The sequence below is a fragment of the Mixophyes fleayi genome, chromosome 6 (genome assembly GCF_038048845.1).
Source record: "Mixophyes fleayi isolate aMixFle1 chromosome 6, aMixFle1.hap1, whole genome shotgun sequence".
Taxonomy (NCBI): domain Eukaryota; kingdom Metazoa; phylum Chordata; class Amphibia; order Anura; family Limnodynastidae; genus Mixophyes; species Mixophyes fleayi.
Genome location: NC_134407.1, coordinates 144,881,864 through 144,907,288, shown reverse-complemented (window position 1 = coordinate 144,907,288; position 25,425 = coordinate 144,881,864). Strand labels below are relative to the sequence as shown.

Genomic DNA, 25,425 nt, shown 5'->3' with positions numbered 1-25,425 from the left:
ATGCATGGAAAAAAGATGCATATTGGCTACATTCAGAATCAAACTGAACCCCTGACTGACCAGAATGAGGGAAGCTGAGGAACGCAGGCTGCTATCCCACTGGGATCCTCCATGCATGCAGGGACTAGCATTGAAACACCTCTAGGACACATAAAGGGTCCCCAATGTGGTGATTAGAAAGAATGGAGAACAAAAATAGTGATATGTAATGTTCACCAGCCAAAGGGTTAAATGAGTCATTATATTAAGAGCAGGACACGGATGTAACTAGGGACTAAGGGGTAGATTTACCAAACCTTCTAAAAAGGAATAGCATAGGTGTTGTCCATGACAACCAAGAAAGAGGGGAACAAGATTCTACCTATTATTTTCCAGAATGTACTAGATATATGGTAGCTGGAATCTGATTGGTTGCTATGGACATCACTTTTCATTTTCAGTTTGGTAAATCTTCCCCAAGTGTCTATTATGGCAAAAAAGAAGCAGTTCCTGCCACCATACAGTCACATTAATCCATGACACAAGCCACATGACATTATTATCATGGATGTCACTGAATTAATAGTTGTGTGACATTCAGGTCATTAATTATTCAAGGTCAGCATCAGCCTGACACTCTAGAAGGGAAATAACCATATCATTAAAAAAAAGAACAACACCAACAAAAAACAAACTAGAGTTACTGCATTCAGTCACACTGTAGACTGTAAGATATCAGCAGCAGGCCTTCCTCGTCTTTACTTGTTCTGTTTTATATATTATTTGTACCTCCTGACTATCTAGTGCTATGGAGTTTTCTGGTGCCTTACAAATAAACAGCGATGATCATGATGGCGGATAAGGTGCAGTATCATGGTCGGGCAGCCTGTGACTAACCAACAGTTGTAGAACTAGTATTCTCTGAAACACCACCTTACAGGCCATGGGAAACTACTATACTCAAATCTTTAACTTAGAACACTGAATAGATTGAGACTAGATATCATGACATGAGATGAGCAGATACAAACTCTCTTCAGTGCAGGTTTCAGTATCTCCAGAACAGAGCTTACATAAACTGGATCAGTGAGTAAGACTACGTATACATCAGCATTTGCATTACTGCACCTCACAATGTAAGAAATAACGCATTTTATTTTTTTTAACACGCGTCTATGAACAAACGGGAATGCACTTCTCCTGCATCTCATTGTGGCCACAAAACACTCCCATTGAGATGAATGTAGCTTTTCAGCTGTGTTGACACAGGTTAAATGCACTGAAATGGAACGAGGAGCGTGCAAAATAACGCAAGTTAAATGTATGCAAAAACACAAATATGTATGGTATCATTTAGTAAAGTGATTTTCATATTTACATAAGTTTACACGCTTAACTTAACTGCAGAAATTTAATTCCAGTAGTTACGTTGCCTAAATTGTCTCAGTAAATTATCTGTAGCTAAGTTATCTGTAGCTCAAGAGGGATTATGTAAGGACATCCTAAAAAACCTTTACCGCTGACGTAGGTGGGCTTTGAGCAGAGGAATAAAGGTTGGGGGATATGGAAGGTTTGTGAAAAAACAGACAAACTCAGCTACAGAACTGTGAACATACAATATATGCATGCTCATTATATGACACGTTATTGGGCAGCAATACCAATATCTGCCAATGAATATATTGCGGACTGATATCACGTAACATTAACATAATGCTTTATAACTTTTTATGTGTTTATCTTTGAAATACCCAATAGCTGCTGATTATCAGCCCTTGTCAAACTGAATGAATGGCCAACAATCTGCAGCTCCCTCTGTTGGTGAGAAAGTGTAATTTGGTGATGCACCATTCATGAGCTGGAACTGCTACTTTTCATACACAGACAAACACTGAATATTTTGTTTCATGGTTTAATAGCAGGAGTAAAGAAAGATTGATTTAGGACAACATGGTGTTATAATATAGACCCCTGGAAAGGCGGCAGGATGTGGGGAAGGAAATTGACTTGGTTATAATCAATAGATACCTTGATCAATAACCAATAACACACAGTTTTTTTTTACAGGAGTAACATGCAAATCAGGAGGCTATGATATGAAGATAGGGTAGGAGGAGCAGATGGCTGGTATATGTTAAAACTACACAAAATAAATATGGTGATTCCCCAAAAATAGAAGGGATAAAAAATGGACCTGTCCAAGATATCACTCAGTGTCATTTGACACGATTCTAACATGTTATCATCAGCGGATACATAAACAGGTGCAGGCTACAAATGTACTACAGTGAGTCAAATCCATATTTTGTATGCATGATAGTGAAACCTGCAATGTCTAAATGAGGTTTCTACCTACAGATGCCTTTAATTTATTGGCATGTACAAGTTCTCCTATACAGTGGCGGAACTACCATTGGTGCAGCAGGTACGGTGCACCGGGCCCCATGGAGATATCGGGGCCTGCTGCACAGGGAACTAGTGAGCTGTGGGACGTGGTTCCCTCCTCCCCGCACCAGGGCCCACAGCTTGCTAGTTCCACCTCTGCTCCTATAACTATTACTAAACAGTGCTTTACCTAGTTTCCGTCTGAGTTTTGCAGCCATATTTTTAAATCAGCAGTTTAATTTTGTTGTCCTGAAATGAGACACAGGTACTCTCCGCTAAGACTCTTTCCAATGCAGAAAGCCCAGTTCTTATTCCAGGACAACAATAATAAACTAGGGCCTGATTCATTAAGGATCTTAACTTAAGAAACTTCTTATTTCAGTCTCCTGGACAAAACCATGTTACAATGCAAGGGGTGCAAATTAGTATTCTGTTTTGCACATAAGTTAAATACTGACTGTTTTTTCATGTAGCACACAAATATCAACTTTAAATTTCAGTGTACAAATAAGCTAACAAGTATCTGTGTGTTACATGAAAAATTTAATTTATGTGCAAAACAGAATACTAATTTACACCCCTTGCATTGTAACGTGGTTTTGTCCAGGAGACTGAAATAAGAAGTTTCTTAAGTTAAGATCCTTAATGAATCAGGCCCCTAGTGATTTAAATACGAGGCTGACACCATACAAGGGTGCTTGAATAGAAGAAAAAAAAATAACTCCATTTAATAAAATTTGCATGAGCACATGTACGTAAATGAAATTCATCTTCAAGGTGGAAACCTCCTTTAATTCATTGCAGTAGTTAGAATTAATTAAAAGCCACTATTGAGACATATTTATTGGTTAATTATGTCTACTCATTAAACAGCAAAGCCTGCACTGCCAATCTTAAGTCACATAGGGTCTGAAAACATCGGCTACACACAGTGGAGGCTGAACTACTATTTAGGAGAATGCAGCTTATCAATACTGTAGGATCTAGAGACATGGCTAAGGTGTGAATCGATATGCTGAATATAAGGCTGCCTCCACTGTACATGTAGATCATTTAACCTGGCCATAGTGGTGGGGCTTGTCATGACAGATCCCATCCATGTTATAACAAGCTTACCCCCACCCCCAGGCCATGGCAATGTACTGCATCCAGGATGCACATTCCCAGCTACAGTCGTAGCATTCTGCATTTCCAAGAAGTTGGACTGTTATTTAAAACAAGCTGTGTGATGGGCTTTGTCCACTGTTACTCTAAATAAAATAGTTATATAGCAAAATAGAAATGGGGCGGGGGATACCTCCCAAACACAACATAAAAGTGGCAATGTGAACACACTCAGAAGCAGATATGGTTCAAGTGACATTGATTATAGGATTTCGGAGGTGCCTGGGAACACAGCACAATTTGTGTTCAACTTCACAGATTGTCACACTGATCATTGTGGTGAGTTGGGGCCATTGGATTTTGGCTAAAAAAAAAGATAAATTCTCTCTCATGAATTCAAAGAAGCTTTGGAGTTTGTCATCTTACTGGGTTGGTTTAAAATACAGTAGTATATTTCTTATGTTTTTCAGGGCAAATACAGAGCAGAGTACACTTATAAACTACAGGTGTACAATGATACAGGAAATACAAGCTGATTGGCCAAAACAAAGGTAAAGAAAATTAAATTTAGTAGTGGAGGGTGGCGGTTACGTTGTAGCCTGCATTAGAAGATACACAGATACTGAAAGATTTGTTTCAGTCCGAAGCCTACAGGCGGCACCACAAAATGTCTATTTCTTGAGGTGTTTTTTTTTTTTTAACTTCCCAAAGTTACTTTTTTTTTTTTTACTTTTTGTCTTTAAGATCAGTTCTAGTCAGAAAGGTGAAGCGGTGTCCTTACGGTTTGCTTCGAGTCTGGCGTTCCTGTAAGGAGACACATAATAGAAAAGCTGGTAAACAACTGAATCTCCTCAAAGCACCTCCACTTCTGCCAGCTACAGTCCTGAACGGCTTAAACAAAGATGTAGGACATTTCGTGAATGCTAGAAGAGAAAGTAACTCGTTTAGGGAGCACCTGTCACCTAAGCATAGTGGAGTCTGCCATTTTACCAGTGGACCCAACATGAGCGTGGCACCTGTTCATTCACTAAGAACCAATGCCTACAGAATATTTGGTCATGTAGCGCCCGTCAGTACATTAAAAGAAATGACAAATAAATATTCCCTGATGCAGACTTATACATTATATGTAAGGAATATTATCACTGCACTATCACTACTTAGGAAAGGTGCACCTTAACCAGGGCTCCTACTAATGGATTGCTTACAGGCAGAAAATCCAATGTGCACTGATAAAACATGCTTCCCTATGACCAAATATCCTCAGTTCAGAAACTCCTGAGACTTCTTATAGAAGGCAATTTGCATTTTAGGTGTAATGGCCCTGTACAATGGTCTTATCACCCACACACTGTGGATGCAGCTACTTGTTGGAGTGAACAAATAGCGGGCTATCAATTCACTGGTGACATCACTGAGGTATGAGAAATATGTGATCACTTACTAGTGAATAGAGCCCATAAATTGTCTTCTTCTACTGTATGTACCAGGTCCATTCTGAAGTGCATTACTGGCCTCCACATAGTGCAGGCAGCAATTCTGTAGTTTGACCCAAAGTTCATGAGGATGCAGCCTATCAATTCGCTCCAGCGACATCAAATACTGGTACAGTCTTCAAACAGGCTGCTTGCACTGTGTGTGGGTGATGCAAACACTTTAAAAAGCTACTTCAAATTGGTGAAGTCCAAAGGAGTTTAATGGAGGGGTGCACTTAGAAAAAGAATGTTACCTGGATCCTAAGGCTACATACACAGTGGTTAAAATTCTGGAATTAAGATGTGATTCCAGAGCAAGTTAAGCACATGTAACTGATGATATAATAAAAACTATTGTACACAATTGCATTTTTATGGATTTTCTGCATTTTTTTTGTTCCCCTGTAGTGTATTTAACACGTTAGCTCATTAAAAAACTCAATTTCATCTTAATAGGAGCGTATTGTAATTACGCAATGGCATGATTTAGAAGTTTACTTACATGTTTTAACATGCGCTTGATTTGAACAAGTTTACAATTTTCTGTTATGTAACAGGCATATGTTTAAAAAAAAATGCAGATTTAACGCATATTAAATGCCTATATAAATGCAGTGTGGTCTACATGCGATTTTACTTGTCTTTTAAAATGCAATAAAAAGTATTGTAAACGTGTATATAGCCTTAGGAACGTTTATGTTGCCATAAAGTAACAATGTATAAACTGCTTTGAATGATTTACCTGTTGTACAAGTCTTCTCCCTCTCTTTTGCTAGCAGTTCCTCTCTCTGATGCCACTGCCATTCTATGCAAATGAAGGGGAGAAGACAGATTGAGTAGATTCTCTGACAGGTTAAAGAGAAAAGACAGTCCCTTTGTGATGAGGGATGAAAAGAAAATTACAAAAGTTTCAAGAATCAATTAGATAAGAGTTCGTATCTTATGTTTAGTGGTCCCAGTTTTGTTTGATATAGGGGTGATGTTCACTTTTAAACATATGACAAGAATATAAGTGTGTGCTGGAAATGTAATTGCATTGCAAACAATGTGTTGAAATAGGATTTAACTTGTATCAATAAAGGTATAAACAATCAGGCTCACAGTTCATAACCACTGGTGGGTAGTTTGTAAAACTAACTAAATATACAATGTTCTGGGTGTTTGAACAGTAGAAGATATATCTTTAAAATAAAATGTCAGTGCTCTACACTGATATCTATCATTACAGTTTGGGGGGGAATTTAATTGACCGCGGTTTTTTTCTCGCCGTGTTAAAAAATAAAATGAAAACCTGCACAGGTTTTGACCCGCTGGCGCGATCGTTTTTAGCTACCGCCGCGTAATAAATCATGTACTTCAATTTTAAAACAGGTAAGCCACCCCCCGCACGTTAATCATTGGTGCTTGAAAATTTTTGGGGGAGTGAAGGGGAGGGTTTAACACGGTCATCTATAATAAAAAAAGAATGAATTGGCGTACATTTGTATTGCATTACACAACCTTTCTATTTTATAATATCTTTTAACACAGTACTTAGTACATACATATTAGTACGTATAACATACATAAATATATTAATTAGTGTTTACTATTTTTATGATTTTTTTTTTACATGCTTTTTGTAAAAGAAAATCCCCTTTTTCATGTTATGCATTACTGATAAACATAATTGTATCTTTTTTTTTTACATTATTACATGATTTTAAATAGTTTTATGTTTTGAATTTTTTGGCACAGCCATGAGAGGCGTGAGATAAAACTGGAGATTTGACAGTTTACAGCGCCACGTTAAAAAACAATTGAATAGCTTTTAACGCTTCTCCCTCCCTCCCTATACTTTCAATGTATCTTCTACTTGTCCGCGATAGGACCATTTGTGCAAAAAAAAAAAAACGCGTTAAAAATTTAATTGAATATCGGGTAAAGTTAACCCACTCTAAAATGAGTGAAAACTGCGTTAAAATGATTTAACACGGTGTAAAAACAAAACAAAATGCGGTCAACTGAATTCCCTCCTTTGTGTGTATTATAATAATGGATGTCTTCACTATACAGGTTACCATAGTTTATCCAGGCATATTCGGCTAATGTCAGAAATGACACACAGTGAAGGAATGTCTAGGCATGGTGAAGGAAGTGTGGGGCAGGAATTGAATACCCCAATATATTATTTGCTGCAATTGCTGGTATGTTTCCTCTCAGATTACTCCTATTACCGCTAATAGGCATCTGCAAATCACAAGTGAACAAACGAAGGTGGTGTTTGGATCGCCAACACAATTTGTTGAGATGATAGTTGGAATAGGCTGCAACTGGTTATATTTTTTAGAGCCACTCCAGAACTGCTTATAATACTTTACTGTGTTTTTAGACACCCAATTACAAACTCCTTCTTGTGATCAGACTAAACGGAATGCTGTACAGCAACACACACACGTGTGGCCTGTAAGCACTGCCAGTGTAACTGTTACACCTGATGGCATTTCAAGCATGGCACATGCATTTTGGGAATAAATATTGTTAACAAAACCATAAACAGCCTATAAAGAGACACAGTACCAAACAATAGAAGTAACTTTACATATAATGGTTGAGGACCTTGTTAGAAATAAAGATGCTGATATAGGTGGATTGCTTGGGATGTCACAAAGAAAGGACTCCTAAAACAACTTTAAAACCACATGAGCGCATTTTATGTCAGAAATCTTCCCATGCGAATGAGAAGTTCACAAGGGAGGGGCTTCGACAACCCCAAATAAATCCCTCTGAAGCTTGAGTAGAATCTCCTGCTCGGAATGTTACATACATCAGGAGAGTCACCTAAACCCCTCAGCACTTGTAAGGGTAGTGAACCTAATGTACCATAAAGTTAGCCTTTAAGCAAAGAAAATATTAGGTTACAGTTCATTTAATAATTCAGAAGAATATAACAACCAAGGCTGGAGTTTTACTTTGTTGAAACTAAAGGTCTCTCTACTGTAAGTTCATTCACTGCAATTCAAAGTGTATGCTAACTGCACTAAAAATGCAGCTGCCTGTGCTCACTGATCACTATGACAAATTATAACCCTTGTTAACATCAGAGCGCATATGTCCAGCATGCGTAATGATGTGAAATAGGATGTACGGATATAAATGTTATGTACCACAGGCAAATGTATGAAAAGATCTTAAACTCTCTGCGCAGGGTGTGTTGTGTGTAACAGTTGTCTGGTAAAAAATTTAGGTAGACCAATTTGATTTTTCAGGAAACATACCTTACATAATTTTATGAAATAGTGTATAAAATATTTTATATGTAGATCTAATGTGAAAAGATATTAACAAATGTCCCATAAAAAAGCATTCTATTACAAAGATAAAAAAGAATATATTGTCCTTGCTGTTGAATGTAAGTTGCTGTCCTGTTATACCCCCACCAAAAAGATCTATCCAATATTAAAAAGCAGGAAGTAAAGCAGTGGGCAAAACAAAATAAAAACAACATAAAGTTACTTAACAGGGCGTTGAGCCACCATGAGGCCAGTGGTCCCTGTATGTCATGGTACTGAGTCTACTGATGCCTGGAATTTTGGATGAAGTACATGGGACTATTCTTCCACAAGAAAGTTACTGAACTGATACCTGGTTTATAGTGACTGTTTCGGGTGTTATTCTAGAATATCCCATAAATGTTCAATTTGGGTTCATAGCTGGTAATTAAGAAGGCCATTATTATCATTACTGTTTATTAATGAGGCACCACAAAATACTACTGTAAAGTGAGGACAGTAAACCAGAGGGATCCAGCAAGCAAAATGCAGAGCATTCAAGAAGCATAAATGAAATACTAAAAAAAAAATCCACATAAACACATAATAGGTAAGGTACAGAACAATAATAAGTGTAGTACTGAACATGCAAGAGGCATAATACAAGGATGCACAGGTGGCATGACATAGAGAACATCAGGATCATGTTCCTCAAACCATTGGAGTAATACAAATGTTTTGTGGATGGAGTCATCCTAGAAGACACCCCTTCTGGTGGTATAGAAATGCTGCAACATCTGGTGATGGTGTCTAGCCTTCAAAGGGAATGACTGCACCCAAATCATAAAATGATAATGCATCCACATCACAGAACAGTTCAATGTTGGTAAGAAAGGTTGTAGATTTCTTTAGGATGGCACCACACAAGTACATGCCCATTTGTCAAGAACATGGCAAAGGATAATTCATCCGATTAAATCAACTTCCACCACTGCTCCGTAGCCCATTGCCTGTGCTCTCTGTACCAATGATCTCAGAAACATGCACTGCCAAATGGGATAAGCCATTTATGCAGTGTAAGCCAAAAATGTCCTGCTGTATGAAGTACTTGTCAGACCATTCCTGACTGGTTGCTTGTGTCATGGGTTAATATTTGCAGACAATTGATTTTCAGTTGTTTGCTTAATTTGACTTGCACTAAATGCAGAGATTACATGATCCTGGAGTATACGCTTCTTCCCAATGGTGTTCTTTGCCGATGATGTTTTTCCCTCGTCGTTCCATACTGACCTCACTTTTAACAGCTAGACACTGTTGCTTGTAAAACATTAGTAAGTTGAGTTGTCTTGGTCACTTAAGCTACTACCAAATGCTTCCCAACCACCACTTCTGTTTCAGAGTAATGGAGGTCTCCTCCTGCAGCCATAATAATAGGCAACCAGAGCAGTCCATCATTTTATACATGACCCTGGCCATACTGGAATGTTAGTTGGTTAATTTACATGATTAACACCTGTGTGGGAGCCCTTGCTTACAATATGTTTGGAGCCCTTCATTTATCCATGTTTCCTTTTCTTTTTTCCTCCACTACAAATTCATAGCTATTTGGACTTTTATTTGGTCAAAATATCTTTCTATCTGGCAAAATCCTGAAACATTCACCCACATATTTATTAATTTATGAATACCTAATTCTTGTAAAATAACTTTAGCCTATACAACATTCCCATTGTTGGAGAGTTAGCAGCATGGCCAGTTTCCATTAGATAGCAGATCAACTCACTCCACTAAACAAATAACTCCCCACAATATTACCATTTGGTGCTGATGCCATATAGGAGTTGTTCCTCAAAAATGTAAGTTGCAAAATCATAGATAAATGAGAGATATGAAAACATATTTGTATTTTTTCTACCTTTAAAAATAGTTTTGTTTTTTTTTTACATTAACATAATTTTCCCTCGTACAGCTTGGTAATATCTTTTAGCAATAATAAACTTAAGTGGGTCAACAGTTTATAAAACACAATAGAATATATTACAAATACACTACATTTAGTAGATATTGCGGGTTAGAAATTAAATATGTGAAATAGGTGCTGAGGAAAGAACAGGGCAGACTGCTTCTTGCTGAATGCAGGAAACCTGCTAAGTAGTAATAACTATAAATGACAGCAGTATTAGTGTTAAGACAGATGCCAGAGTAGGTTGCTGTGCATTAGTTAGACCAGTGGTTCCCAAACTTTTTCAGTTTGCGGCACCCTCATTTTTTCAAGGCACCGCTAATCCAAAATAACTATCGAGCAATCCCGTTTTATAAGTAGTTGGGTCAAAATAATGTAGTAAGTATTTAGGTCAGGACAGACATACTCATTAAGTTGTTTGCATAAATAAAACAGATAAATCCAAGGGAAAATAATATTACTTTCTGCCAAAGAACAAATTACAGCTATCATTAAGAGGAATAAGATCAAACAAAATAAAAACAGTTCAAAAATCATCACACTGTGCCCCTTTAGGTCTTCGCACCGCCCATTCATGTACTCACACTGCCCCTTCACCAGTACACTGCGCCCTCCATTGCGGTTTCCTATCACCATTTCACCTCCATTCCTTTACTTACCTTCCTTGGCCTTCTTTCTTTTTTACCTTGTCTTCTCTCTCCTGCCACTCCTCACTGAATGTGTTGGACGTGATGACATCACGCCCGACATTCAGTGAGAAGAGAACAGGGAGAAGGATGCCGGGTCCCGGGCGCTCCCGGATTGGAAAGTATTTTTTTCGCCCTGGCCACGGCACCCAAGACAGCGCCATGGCACCCCTGGGATCCGTGGCGCACACTTTGGGAACCGCAGAGTTAGACTAACAATATTTTAGAACTGTGTGTACTCTCATGGACTTTTATTAAAGTCATTTCCTTTACACTGCTAACTATACAAACTTACTAACCTTCTCTTATATCCTTCCCTTACCTTTTAAAGGAGAACCATTTTAACTTTAATACTGCCACCCGATAGAACAGTGTTTAGTCTTCCAGCCACAAAGGATGGTTGTGTGTGCTGTATTTACAATTTGGCACTAACTGATTAGATAGGTATTCAGATGCTACCTGGTCTTTCATATCCAAATAATCCTTTGTGCCTTAAGTCTTTGGGCTATGCATCAGTGGTCTTAACATAATGGTCACTATCACTGATGGGAGGCCAACGCCTTCTATGATTTGAGAGGAGGAAATGTCAATGGGGAAAAATAACTCATTTAAAGGGGGGTGTACAATATCAGACAGATGTAGTAATTGGTTTATAAAGCCACCCTGGAGGCATTGCTTTGTCTCTTTCTGACTTCATTATTGTTTCTCAGAAGGGCTTTTACATCTACCAAACTTGTTTATTTTAAGGACACCTTTGACACAACACAGCCCAGTCCTTATACAATTGCATACATAGAGCAGTTCTAAATTCTATCTGCCGAAAAAGGTGAAGGTTTTGGTGAAACACACAAGGTAAATCAATTTGAAGAGTGTGTGTAAACCAATGCAATATTGGAGACCTCTTACGTTGCTTAGCAAGTTTCTTAAAAAAATAAAAACATGAGGTGAAATGGAAATTATAAACTGTACCAACCAACCAACCAAAATCATAGGATTTATCTCCTTTCTGAGGGTGTGTAAACTATCTGGACATGTTTTATTGTGTGGACTATTGTCAGTCATAAGAAATATCTTTGTGCAGCACAGTACTAAACATTGCAGTTATCATCTTTTATCTAATACATTATTATTAGTTGGAAACTTGCCCTGAAGCACCCAATAAAATGTACTCTTAACTTGCTAGGCGATAATGAATTTCTATAATGGTGCTAGTAAAGGTTTATAATTATTCATATGGCACCACCATATTGTGCAGCACAGTACAGAGAATATTTAATCATTCAAATCAGTCCCAGAGCCTTTAGACCTTACAGCAGTGGTTCCCAAACTTTTGCAGTTCGCGGCACCCTTAGAGTCTCCATAATTTTTTCAAGGCACCCCTCCAAAATAATTACCGAGCAGTCCCATTTTATAAGTAGTTGGGTCAAAAAAACATAATAAGTATTTAGGTCAGGACAGAAATACTTATTTTGTTGTATGCAAAAATAATACACATAAATCCAATGGGAAAAGAATATTTTTATATATTTTTTTCAATTATATTTCTGTCAAAGAATAATTTACAGCTAACTCACTGTGCCCCCTCTGCATCATCTCCACACACTATGTGCCCCCTCTGCATCCACGCACTCTGTGCCACCTGTCCTTTCTTCTATATTACCAATTCGGCAGTGCCTGTGACCCAACATCCTCTCTCCTGTCGCTTGTCACTGAATGTCGGGCGTGATGACATTGCGCCCGACATGCAGTGACAAGGGAGGAGGATGCTGGGTCCCGGGCGCAGCAGTATTGGTAAGTGTTTTTTTTTTTTTCTCCTCCTGGCCACGGCACCCCAGGGAGCCGCGGTGGGAACCTAGGCCTTACAGTATAAAACAGTGATGGACAACAGAAAGCACCCTGAGCCTTCACCTGCAGCTCCTTCTTGCTTTGTCAGATTTGTTTAGCTTGTAAAACTCATTTAAAATGCCTGCTGGTATTTTATTACATATAGGCATTTAACTTGTTACAGAGATTAAGACGGTTTGAGGGCTGCCCATGCAGCCCCTGAAGTGTATCAGGATCTCCATCATTGGTCTAAGCTGTCTACCACACAAGAGCACGCAGACAAAGAGCCCATTTTTGTCAGCAGCAAATTAACCTACCCGTACTGTGGGATGAATCCAGTGCACCCAGAAGAGGTTCTTGCAAACATGGGGACAACATGCAAGGTCCATACAGGTAGGACTCTGGTGGGAATCAATGGCCACAGTGCTGTGAGGCAGCAAGGGTTCTTCCATAAATATCATTATTTATATAGCGCCAATGAAATTAAGAAGTGCTGTACAGGGAATATGTCATTAGTCAGTCCCTGTCCTGCTTACATTCCCTATACCCACACACTCTAGGGTCCCATATTGGATGAAGCCAATTAATCTACCAGTATGTTTTTGAACAGTGGGACTAAACCCATTCAAATACGGTGAGAACACACAGCTAGGAGACCTTGGTTGGAACCGATCCCATAACCCGTGTTGTGAGGCAACAATGATAGGCACTGTGCTGCATCTGTATCTATGTAATAAAGAGCTAAGTAAAATTAATCCCTATACTATGTCACTTACCCTATTAACATGGACAGCAATGAGATACGCAGCTCATCAATACTGTCCATGTAGACAGGATAAAGGGTCTGAAATTGGGATCAACAGACTCAATCTGAGGCATGTGGGCGATTCCCAAGTCAGCTTGCAAGGCTTTCCGTCTAGTGCAGGCCTGTCCAACCTGCGGCCCTCCAGATGTTGTGAAACTACAAGTCCCAGCATGCCCTTCCAGCTATCAACAGGTTGTCTACTGGCAAATCATGCTGGGGCTTGTAGTTTCACAACACCTGGAGGGCCGCAGGTTGGACAGGCCTGGTCTAGTGCAATGCATCTGTCTACCATCTTGTCCCCAAAATCCATTTATCTCCTCTCACAGTCCTGCTGACAATCTTATGGATATGTGATAATCCTTATACAATAGCTTGGGGGACTGGGATAGGATATTATTGGGGTGTACACTCATCATGAAAGGACAAAAAAAAATTGACAGTGACCAGGCAAAGAGAATGCAGAAAACCCGAGTTTATTCACATCCACAACAACGCTATTACAAAACTATATGAATAATAATTCTTCTTTTACATAGCACTTTCTTCCAATAGGATTAAAAGCACTTTACGTTACAGAAGCAGTCATCCTGGCCATGCTCAGCTGCTATTCTATGGAATCATTCCCCATTGTTGTCTTACTACCTGACCTGCAGTGATGCATTTTTGGGACTACATTTAAGGAAACTGATTTTATGCCTCTTATTTTATTTAATTTTAAGGCTATAAATATCTTTCTAAATAAATGTTCACTGGGTCAGTCTCCAAATGTGTGATTTATAGATGTACAAGCATTTACCTATGTCCACTTGCTGTATCTAGGTTTTTGAAATTGTAAAATTAATGTGCTGTAACTCTTAGCAACAAATAGATGTTTTGATCAGCATAGGGCAGATGTAAGACACTTGTAGTTCAATCACAGCTGGAGAACCACAAGAGCTATCCTGTCAGACTCGCAGGCTGCCAGACTAGTCTAGGGTAGAGTAATGAAGTGGTGGGCAACAGACTGGCCTCGGCGTGTCCAGCAGTCACGTGTGGCTCCGAACCTGCTGCGACGATCTTACTTATTCACTGCTTGCAGTATACATTACAAATGTATTGATCCATGAAACAGACTTGGGACGCAAGAAAGCATTATACAAAAAAACAACAAAAAAAACCCCCAAAAAGGCAGCATGCAACACACAACTAGAGAATGAAATAAACAGAGTTGTTCCAACATTCAAAGAGATTCACTGTCTGTGGCTGCACTGGAAGCATATAAGTAACCATTAAGGCCTCTGCATCATAGTTTCCAGATACTGCTATACTTTTTTTAATAAATATTTTATGCTATACTTGTTTTAATAAATATTTCTTAAAATCTTTCTTCTCTATAGTGTCAACAATTCGACAGAGAATGTTTAATCGCTCATATCAGCCCCTGCCCTAGTGGAGCTTACAGTCTAAATCAGGTCTGGCAAATCTGTGGCTCTCCAGGTGTTGTGAAACTACAGGTCCATGCATTCTCTGCCAGCTACCAGCTGGCTATCTACTGGCACAACATGCAGGGACTTGTAGTTTCACAAAACCTGGAGAGTCACAAGTTGGCCAGGCCTGGTCTAAATTCTCTAATACACCAATACAATTGGATCAGATCCAGTTAATCTACTAGTATGATTATTTTTTTTTAAATTTTGGACCGTCAAAATCTCAGCAGGACACGAGTTGAACAAACAAACTCTGCACAGATAGTCCACTAGTCAGAATGGAACATAAGACCCAAACAACGCCAATCACTGTACCATTAATCAAATACAAACCTGGCATAGGCAAATAAGAGTCAACATATAAGAAACCAAATTGCATTAAACAGATATACCTTTTTATGTGCAATGTTAAGATTTGTTGAACAATACAGTGAATTTGACCTTAAAATGAAATGCACTGTCAGCAGTAGACAATTATTCTGCATATCTGTCAATATGAAAAATGAAAAACAAAAAACAAAACAAAAAGTGAATGGGGTGTTAATATCTCTGCTGAGGAAATTTAATGCAACGCAAGTTGTGTACTGTACTGTGTAATATACTGGTACCTTATAAATAAGTAGATTGATAAACCAGTGGGACTATACTACGTCGTGGCAGAATGATAGACAATTTGAAAGTTTATATTAAGCAATAACTGAACAAATATTTTGTTCATTTAGAGTGCTACAAAATAGCATGTCCTTTTAAGGTACCTACAAAAGGGAGTGGTGCAGAAAGAGACCCCCTTTGCCTTGTTATAAGCATTTAAAGTCCTTGGAGCCCATTGAGTTTCGTTACCGAATTTAACCTGTAAAGTAAGCTCTGCCTCCTGATCGGCCTAAGACGATTGCAAGATCCTGGTACCAATCTGTGTCCTCACCAGAGGAGGGCTGGAGATTTTCCAGGTCAGATTCAGCCAACTGGATTGCAGATTCCCAATAATTTAAGAAAAACGAGTCCCTTGTTATTTGTTTGTGCCTACTATCAGTAGAAAGTCTTCAAGTCATTTTCCCTCTATACCAGTAACAAGAATATGTAGGCAACACTCAACTTAATGGCTGCTTATGGTATCGTACCTCAGCTATGCCTCTTGATGTACACGTTTTAAAGGGCTTCTCAAACATAAAATCTATTTTTCCCATAAATGAATATCTGAGGCATATTATTTATATAAAAGTATACTTATCCAACTTAAACGCTGTATTTAGCAACCTCTCAGAAGATTGCATACTCTGGCTCTCACGTCAACAAGATGTTGAGGATGCTATGCAGAAAAGCACCCAAAACCCTACCATTTAAAATCACCAACAGCATGCCTAGGCATTTCACACATGATCTTCCAATCACACTTTTTGTGGCACCTTGTTGTTGGCTTCTGAGAACTGAAGCCACCACTAACATAAGAGGATACCCTACTGAAAAGAATAGGTAGGCAATAGGCACCATCCTTCACAGGAACTAGAGAATATAGCTCCCATTACCAGAATATCAAGCATTTTAAAGACAGTTAACTAGTTTTTGTTTGCTTGTCTTTTAAATGCCAAGTTTATTCTTATAAAAAAAAAAAAAATGTACTGAACATTTAGAATAAAAAAAAAGCTATTGATTGCAGAACCCTTTAATTTGACAAAGCCATCTAAAGACTGATGCTTATTAAACATGTATCAGTGATTGCTGAAACCAATAGCAAGTGTAGCCAGACTAATTAAAGCTAATCTCTGGTTGTTATGGGCTACATCATGTGTTTTACTTGCAGTATGCCATACTATTAAGCGTTCAAGGGCTGATCTCAAATCAGTGCATGAAATTGATCATTTAGCAAACAATTAACCTTAAGAAACTTCTTTTATATGATAACATTCAATGTGTGCGACTCACAAAAGCAATTGCTGCATTGCAGTTCCTTAACCAAATGGAGGTGTAGAGACCTTCAGTAGGGTAGGGTAATTTTTATTTCATACAGAAATCAGTTGGTAATAAAAAATGTTTCATTGAGATAGTTACATTCACATGTTGAAGGTGCCCAATTGATGGAGTTTTGCAGTTGTCTGGACAAACTCACATTTCTATGCACTTTTAAAGCAAATACCACAAGTCAGAGCTACTGCTCAAGGGCACTTCTCAGCCTCAAGGCTTAAAGAAGTGATGTTACAAGGATGTAAATGCCACACCTTGACATAAGAAAACTGTATGCATGGTTGTTAAAGTGGTTCATAAGTTTTAGACAATCCCCTTAGATTGGCAGCTGTTCAATGAAACATACCAAAAAATTCCAGCCACCCACGAACCAGTACTGAAGCAACGGGCCAGCCGTGCTGACAGCATGGAGAAAAATGCTATCAGTACAGCTTGGTGGGTAGTTCAAATTACCTGGCACTAAGTGTGCAGTGTATGTAGCACCTTATTGGACCGTGGGTCACAGCCAATCCAATCAGATGCAAACACTCCGTTCTTGCTTCATAAAAAACTTGGACGTCTTCAGCCTGCCTCGAAAACTGCATATACATTAATGTTACAAAGTGCTGGTCTCCAAAAAGGACAATTCAGCTAGTCTTCCTTTAAGGAAAACAGTCCATTTCTTGAGGACAGGACAGACTAGTGAAGGGTGGGCTAAATTGGGAAACCCTGATTAACTCTCCAAAAAAAAAAAAAATCATCTTTATTATACACAGGTATAAATAGTCTGTCAGTGGGTTGCACTTTATCCTTTCATGATAGACATACTAGGGACCAAGGGAAGGGAGGAGGGGACAAAACAAAAAAAGTCTGGAATTAAAGATTATAACCTGATTGGCACTTCTCAAAACGTGCTGGAACAAGAGAGTAGATGACAAGTGTCATTTATTTCAAAAAGTACATGGCATTATATACAAGACAGAACCGCTTTAACATACAGCATACACAAGTCACCCTTTCTGCCACAAGACTGAAGAGACACGATCTCCATTCCACCAGAATACTTGTTTTCATGTGCAACCCCCTTGTTACATCACTAAATCAGAGAGTCTCGTCCTTTGGTTTAGTACAAAGAACAAGCCATATTTTGAGGACTATCTAGGACAAAGTATGTTCCTGGCTCATTGAGCGCTAAACGCAGATTCAGACTATAAATCCACTAGGAAACTAGCAACACCATTGAGGCATAATGTGACTCATGTTTCACTGTTAGTTCCTAATGAATGAATAGGCTGCATTCTCAAGAATACTGTTTAGCCCATAAAACTCCTTTATCCATTGTGTGCAGGTGACTGGTGCATTTTAAAGCAAACATATACCAGACTTCTTAACAGGGATTTATTACACCTTTTCTATTGTACAGAAAAACAGACATATGCGTTTGAAATTACAAGCAAAACCTCTTTAACAAAGTTCTCAGATGTGGGAAATACTCCTTGAAAGCATTATCCTGCTAAGATTGTAGATATAGTTTCAAAATATGGCTCATCAGGGTACGCGAGAAACTCTGCAATAGACAATCGTCATCTCTCATAATACCACTAAGTAACGGTGGAAGGAATTCTTGTCTTAAACTATTGGGCAGGTTTCATGCCATTCCCCACTAAATTGGCTCTGCCATGTGTACCACTACCCTTGCTAATGGTTTATGAATTTATTAGAGTACTATCTGATCTATGTGTATATATAGTTATATATAGAAGACATGACATTTTTAGACTACAATAGATTACTCCCATGTTATTATATTTGCAGAGCGGCCATTTAATCTCATTTTTTATTTATGGCTACAAGAGTCACAGACAGCAAAAGGACCAAGAGTTAACAAGGCTGGTATATTACCTTGCGCACGACCTCTTCCTCCTCCTGGCGCTTCTCATAATGAGAAAAGTCATCAAAGATGGAGGTCGTGTGCTTGTAAGTGGCAATGATTTTAAGCACTAGTTTTGCTTTTTCTAAGGGAACCTCCTGTGTGTCTCGCGAGTTTGTGACCGGTTTGTTGTCGTTGTTCTCCAGGCGGATATGCCTCAGCTGGTTATTGGGGACGTCCTTGACAAAGAGCCACTTGACATCAAACTTGCCCTTCCACTTGTCCTGTGACCAGACGCCAGCACTGGTGCCGTAATCAACGGGTGACCGCATCTCAGCCACGCCACAGAAGTGTCCACTGCCATTAACGCTGAAGAGCAAGTAGACCGGGCCTTTGCCGTTCATGGAGCGGAACGCGCTGTCCAGACGCTTATTTCCATGCTCTGTGCTACACCAGATTGAGTACTTGATGGAACGGTGAATATCGTCCTCTGAGTAACTCTTGATGATAAACACTCGTCCATTTTTCAGATTCCAGTCAAAGTCCTTGGGATTGTAGCTGTGAGAGGCTTTCAGCTTCTCCAACACTGGATGGGAGTCATTACCAGGGACAGCATGAGGCTGGGCCCCACCCAAGGGATTGCCATCTGATCCCCCACCTTGCCCATAAGCAGGGTTCCTGTTACGGGGGGCTACCCAGCGGTTCTGAGGTGCCTGCTGCTGCTGCGGTGGCGGGTTTTGATAGGGAACTTGGGACATAGGTGGCGGTTGCGCTGGGATGGGCTGCAGCAGCTGTTGGGGTTGTGGCTGAGGAATAGACTGAGGAGATGGGATCTGCTGAGGCATTGGGGGTTTTGTAACAGGACCCTTATTGTCCCAGGTGCCAATGTCCATGTTATGTTTAATGGGAGGTGGAGGTAGAGCCCCACCAATAATGGTCACAGGCTTAGTTTTTGTCTTGGGCTGTGGTTTGGCAGGTTTGCTGGCTATGGCTGCCCATGAGGTTGGTTTTGATGGTGGCATGCTTATACTTGTGCCCCCATTGCCAGACAAAGCACTCGGCATTCCTACACTGTTGACCACAGAACCTACCGTCTTTACTGCAGAGGCGGTAACATTGCTGCCTATCTTAAGCCCCACCATGCCCTGCTCAATGCTGTTCATGCCCGGTGCCTTGTTTAGAGTCTCATTATGAAACCCAGTCTGTCCATCCACAATTGTTCCCCCCAAAGAACTTGGAGGGTAGCTGTAGCTTCCCCCATAGGCAGAATTCTGAGTCTGCTGACCCTGAGAGCCGCTGGTGCCCCAGGCAGAGAATGCAGGGTTTTCTGGGAAGAAATTGAAGCGATGTTGGTAGATGTTATTCCCCAGGCCTCCTGGTTGGCCAAACACTGCATCATGCATGAAGTGGTGGTCTCCGTTGCTGAGCTGTCCATAAGGGGTAAGATACGGGATGGGAGGATCCCCACCAGTTGACCATGGCGCCTCACTCAGGGAGTAGGGGAAACCAATAGATGGAGGATAGTAGCTGGAGAGGTATGGGTCTGTCATTGAAGGGTAACTGTTGCTCTGTTACAAGATAAACAAAGTATGGGATTAGAAACTGTGTTTGTGCTCAAAGAACTCAAAAAAACAACCCACTTTCACATTGTTTACCAAATTCCAAAACCTACAAACTAAGGGATTTTAAACAACACAGAGTTATAGACAGATATTCATAAACGGTGATTATTTTTAATATTTTAAATCTTCTTTTAAAGTGCAACTCCTAAGAACAATAGAAGTAAGCCTGTATGCTCAGAACCAATATCTAAAAGAATACAACTTATCAATTCGAACCACTAAGGCATTTCATTCATATTAAATATATCTTCAGTCTCCAACATGGCTACCATCCCTTTGTGTACAAATGACTGGTCCACTTTAGAATACAGCATGTACCTTATATCAGTGGCTAAGATGATAAGTTATTTTCTTGCTTCAAAAAACCTTTGTACTAAATGCCCTACTTTTACAAAAGAGTTTATCATCCTTGCCATTCTAGCTGCAAGTACAGGTGTATAAAAAGCAGTACAGGCATAGGTCCTGTTCATGTAGTTTTCACATCAGCAAATGCAGATAAGAAGAGTGTACTTTCTCCTACTGAAACCTAGATTTAAGGACATCTCTTCATAATGAGATGCTGCACCTTTAATCCTTGGTAACATTTAGGGCTTGTTCACACACATGCACAGAAAAACTTGTGAAAGCAAATTAACTAACACATGATTTAAGTGCATTTGCCATGTGCTTTAAAGTGTATCACACTTCTACCAATAAAATCTATTTTACCTACTCAACACATGAGAAACAGAGCAATAGTGAGAACAGGCCCGTAAGAAATCATTGACCCCATTTTTAATGATATTTTCAGCCAACAGGTAGCAGCTCATTCACATGCCATTCCCTGGTTTAGGAAAATAATACAAAATACACACAATTTTATATAAATGTTAATTATACAGCAAAGCTTCCATTGGATATACTCAATTATTAATAAAAATTTGAACCATCAAGCTCGATAGAAGTGCCCAGCTAGCAGCTGTTTCTGGGTCAAGTATGGAACCTGTCTATTTGCTACATGCTGCGAGGGGAAAACAATACACATTTGTACAAAAGAGAGCTTCCTCATAAATTAAAATTAAAGTAAACACAATCAGCAACAGTACAGTGCTACTTAGTGTCAACTCTGAAAAGTTGTAAATTGCCTGTGTTTCAATCTGCATTCCAGTGTTCACAATATACTATAATGTGCATGTCACAAGCTATTGGAATTATAGCACAGCGCACATACTGACCTGATTGGACTGCCCAGACAGATACTGCTCGAAGTCATTATCATGCACGCTGTCCTTCTGGTGCAAGGATCCATTTTGAACTGAAATAAGATCATTGTTTGAGCGTCCTAGTGGAAAAACTTTTGGGGAGAAATTGAGTTTGCAAACTAACATGGCAAGGATTGACCTCACACAGTTTAATTACAAGCTATGATGGAGGATACTACATCTTAATATTTGTAGCGTGTGTGTAGAAATATCACAATAAAACGAATAGTAAAAATAACTACATTAAAAAATGTATTTATCATAAAATATGCATACTACTATACACCTTTACATACATATGGAAATGCTTTAGGAATTTATGAGAATTTAAAGCCCCCCATCAGAAAGGCATGGGCTACACAACTGATCAAAAATATCCCAATGGAACCCAATATCCCAATGGAACCCGCATAACAGGTTTTACAGCTGACCAATAGTCTCACTAAGCTGAAGCTTGATGAAAAAAAATTGTCTGAGGACAATGTATGTGTAGTAAGTTTCATAGTGCTACTTTGTTGACTGGTCATCTGATGATATATTGCTATGTGGATGCTTCCAACACGATAGCATGGCAAACATCTAATGTGGCCTATGCTGAAAATCACAGCAATCAGCCAATATGTCTAAAAGGACTAACAACAGGACAATAGCTTGCGATTAAGTAGTTTAAATTATTTTACTTTATATGTAACCTAACTATCGAATATGGAACTTTTAAACATGCAGAGCTGTGATCAACATAATATGCATTTTCCTAATACACTTGTTTCAGGGTTTAATGGCCATTTCATATGATTTATTTACAATATACGAGATAGAGATATATAGAAATATACAATATCGGTGTGTGCGAGAAACCTGTGTGATTTTTCTAGTCTAAACGATTCCTAACTTAAGCAGAGATTACATAGTCTACAGTCATAATGACTAATGAACAAGTCTCAGATAAATGTGAACAATTAAAAATGTATGCTCATAATAATTTGGAAATAGGCGTTTTACTAAAATTGCAGTTTGACAAGTACTAAAAGGAGTAATTTATAGGTGCAGTTGGTCTTTTAATACACAAATTCGAAAGCAGCACATATGTTTTAATATATTTACCTTTACTGTCTTGTCCTTTTGGTCTCTGTTGTATATTGTCAAGGAAATAAAGAGAAAATAAATAGATTAGATGTGGCTATTCCAGTAGTGGACACAGAGAGTGAATATATTGATGAGGCACATATATTGATAAAGATATTCATTGAGAAAAGACTATGAAATGTTCTACAGATATTCAGGAAGATGACCTACCCTATATTCATAGCATCAAATGGGTGAGAACTTATGTGAGGAAATTAAGTTATTCTGGGGCTATATTGTTCTATTATATGAAAATATAAAATTAAATGAAGATACTAAGGTGGGGTGTGTAAAGTTAAAGATATACCAGTAATGAGAACAAAATGGAATACTGTCAGAACATGCAGAAACATAGGCATAAGAATAATCAGAGTGGGAGAAGAGATTAGAAGGCAACTCTCCCAGTGAGGTAATATACATAGTATGAAAACCTTTAGCATGAATATACAGATGGGATGACAAAAAAAAACAACCATTTGTGGGAAAGAGGTGGGATGAAAATATTCATGGGGTTAAGTGTGAATGAAATGTAATAAAGATATTTATGAGGAGACTAGAGACTGGGAACAAGAGAATATATATATTTACTGTATTAGAAGGTTCCTTCAAGACAAATATAAAAAACATCTGATAAGCCAGAGTGATAACTGTTAAGGGTAATGCAGGTGGGGATTTAGGATGAAAGAGTGAAAGCCTATGAAAAGAATGATACTTGAATTTGGGCTGTATCTATGATACGTGGTGTAGGTATCTGGGGATACACAAAGGGTTATTGTTAAAACACAGGAGTGCACTGACATATGGCAATATCTGGAGAGATGGATCTGAGATACATGACTATCCTGTGAGATATTGTGGAAGCCAGTGACAGATTAGGTGAAGTGTAGGAAGACAATGCAGGCATACAGGATGTTGGCAGACATAATGGGAGGGGTCAGTATATGAGAGGTGGGGAGGCATGGGTCAGATGATGGAATAAGAGGGGGGCAGCACATCAGGTGGTAATACATATATAGGGCTACAGATTATATATATATATATATATATATATAAAAATGGTACAAAAGAAGAGTGCAGAAATACAGTATAAGAAAACATGGGATGAATGTATCTATGGGAACAGGACAAGTATTAATGGCACTGATATATAAAGGGTATAAAACATGTAAGGATTAGAAAATATTCATGGGAATGGGCCAGAGCGCCCCACGCGATGATCTATACAGGAGGTGAAGACATAGGAGGAGTGGGTGCAGACATACGAGGAGTGGGTGCAGACATATAAGGGAGGGGGCCAGGGACGGATGACGAGGGCTCTACAGGCGGGGATCGGAGCTGAGACTGCGGCCTATGACCTGATGGGGAGACCAGGCCAGCAGAGTGTAGCACTAGGCGGATCCTCCTCACCTGCGGGTCCACGCTGGTGGCAGACATCATTCATGAAGAGCAGAATCGGAGGGCCACACGGTACGGGACGAGTTGCTCACTGCAGGCCGGGGCCCTGGAGGTGGGTATAGGCCGCGGACGGTCGCTCAGTAATGGCCGGAGTCTGGGTGTGTCGGGCTCGCCGGGTCAGTCCAGGCCTGAGCGGGATGTTCGCACTAGATCAGAGGCCGGTACCCGCTCGGTCTATGGGTTCAGGCCTGGCCCGGGAATTACAGGCTCCACACTCACCAATGGCGGCGGGGACTGGGCAGAGTGCGGCTGACGTCAGCACCAGCGCGATGCACTCCGGGAGCGGAGGGCACTGCGCATGCGCGTCTCAAACCAGTGGCATCCAGCGCGGTTACTAACCGGATGTGACGTAATGTGTGAGGGCGGAAATTGGGTGTTGGGATTAGCCCAGGCCACCATGTGACTGATAGGCATCCTAAATGGTTTTACTTTATTGTTTTAAGAAACAAATAACAAAACACTGTCAGTGTGTCCTTATAGGAATCTTTTAATTGAACGGTGCAGCAAAGTGTATTGCTGTGGCAGTGGATTAGCATCTGGTTTCGGCTGATGATGGCAATCTAGTGCTCTCCAGCAGTTGTGGAACTACAAGCACTAGCATGCATGGGCAGGACATGTTGGAACTTCTTCCTCAACAGCTGGGAAGACAAAACATGGATTTTAATAAAAACAGATCATTGCATTCTGCTGTTCTATTGTGCAGTGAATCCTTTTCCACCAATGTATTGATAGCTTTTGGTACAATCATGTCTTCTCCCTATGTAGTCGCCCCTTCCTCATGTCATCGCCATGGTATATTTATTAGAAGGGTAATTATTGTGGGTATTCCTAAATAAAGATGGTTGCCTGGCTCTGTAACTGATAGAGTTTTCGCATCTCTGAGACAAATACAGATCTTCCAATCTCGTAATAATATCAGTGCTATTAATAAAATTGCTACAGATTACAATTTTTACTGGTAAAAAAAAAACCCACACACACTGCAAATTGTAAAGTCACTGATACATCTTCTCCAGGCACTATTCTTGTGGACAAGAATATAATAAAAGAAAAATTTGCCACACATTTTTGATTTTGTTAGTCACTTTAAGTTATCATTTTTATAGTACTGTTTGGTTTTACCTCCTAAAAATATCCACTAAATTATATATGTAGGTTAAAACACTCATTATGCTGTGATTATTGTGATTATTTTTTTTCTTTTTTTAAACCTACAAATTTAGCTAAACCTTCACA

General features: G+C 39.3%; 1 protein-coding gene across 4 annotated transcripts; it reads right to left on the bottom strand.

Moving 5' to 3' along the window:
- Positions 1 to 1,877: 1,877 nt before the first annotated feature.
- On the bottom strand, positions 1,878 to 24,483 carry YTHDF1 (YTH N6-methyladenosine RNA binding protein F1). Of its 4 annotated transcripts, none has more exons than XM_075176715.1 (6): positions 24,142 to 24,483; positions 22,714 to 22,738; positions 21,583 to 21,701; positions 18,779 to 20,314; positions 5,686 to 5,748; positions 1,878 to 4,272 (listed from the first exon to the last, which is right to left on the bottom strand). In XM_075176715.1, exons 1-5 carry the CDS (start codon positions 24,169 to 24,171, stop codon positions 5,716 to 5,718), a joined length of 1,743 nt encoding a protein of 580 aa, XP_075032816.1. In that variant the 5' UTR covers positions 24,172 to 24,483; the 3' UTR covers positions 1,878 to 4,272; positions 5,686 to 5,715. The 4 variants fall into 4 exon arrangements, with proteins under 4 accessions (XP_075032816.1, XP_075032818.1, XP_075032817.1 ...); XM_075176717.1 differs by having other exon boundaries at positions 21,583 to 21,662; positions 24,142 to 24,482; XM_075176716.1 differs by lacking the exon at positions 5,686 to 5,748.
- Between the last annotated feature and the right edge of the window lie 942 nt (positions 24,484 to 25,425).

Excerpts from the sequence above, each read along its gene's own strand:
- YTHDF1 (XM_075176715.1), bottom strand. The coding sequence starts at position 24,171 with ATGATGTCTGCCACCAGCGTGGACCCGCAG. Across the intron at positions 21,702-22,713 it reads AAAAGGACAAGACAGTAAAG|TTTTTCCACTAGGACGCTCA; the intron begins GTAAATATATTA and ends TCTCCCCAAAAG. Across the intron at positions 20,315-21,582 it reads TGTCTGGGCAGTCCAATCAG|AGCAACAGTTACCCTTCAAT; the intron begins GTCAGTATGTGC and ends ATCTTGTAACAG.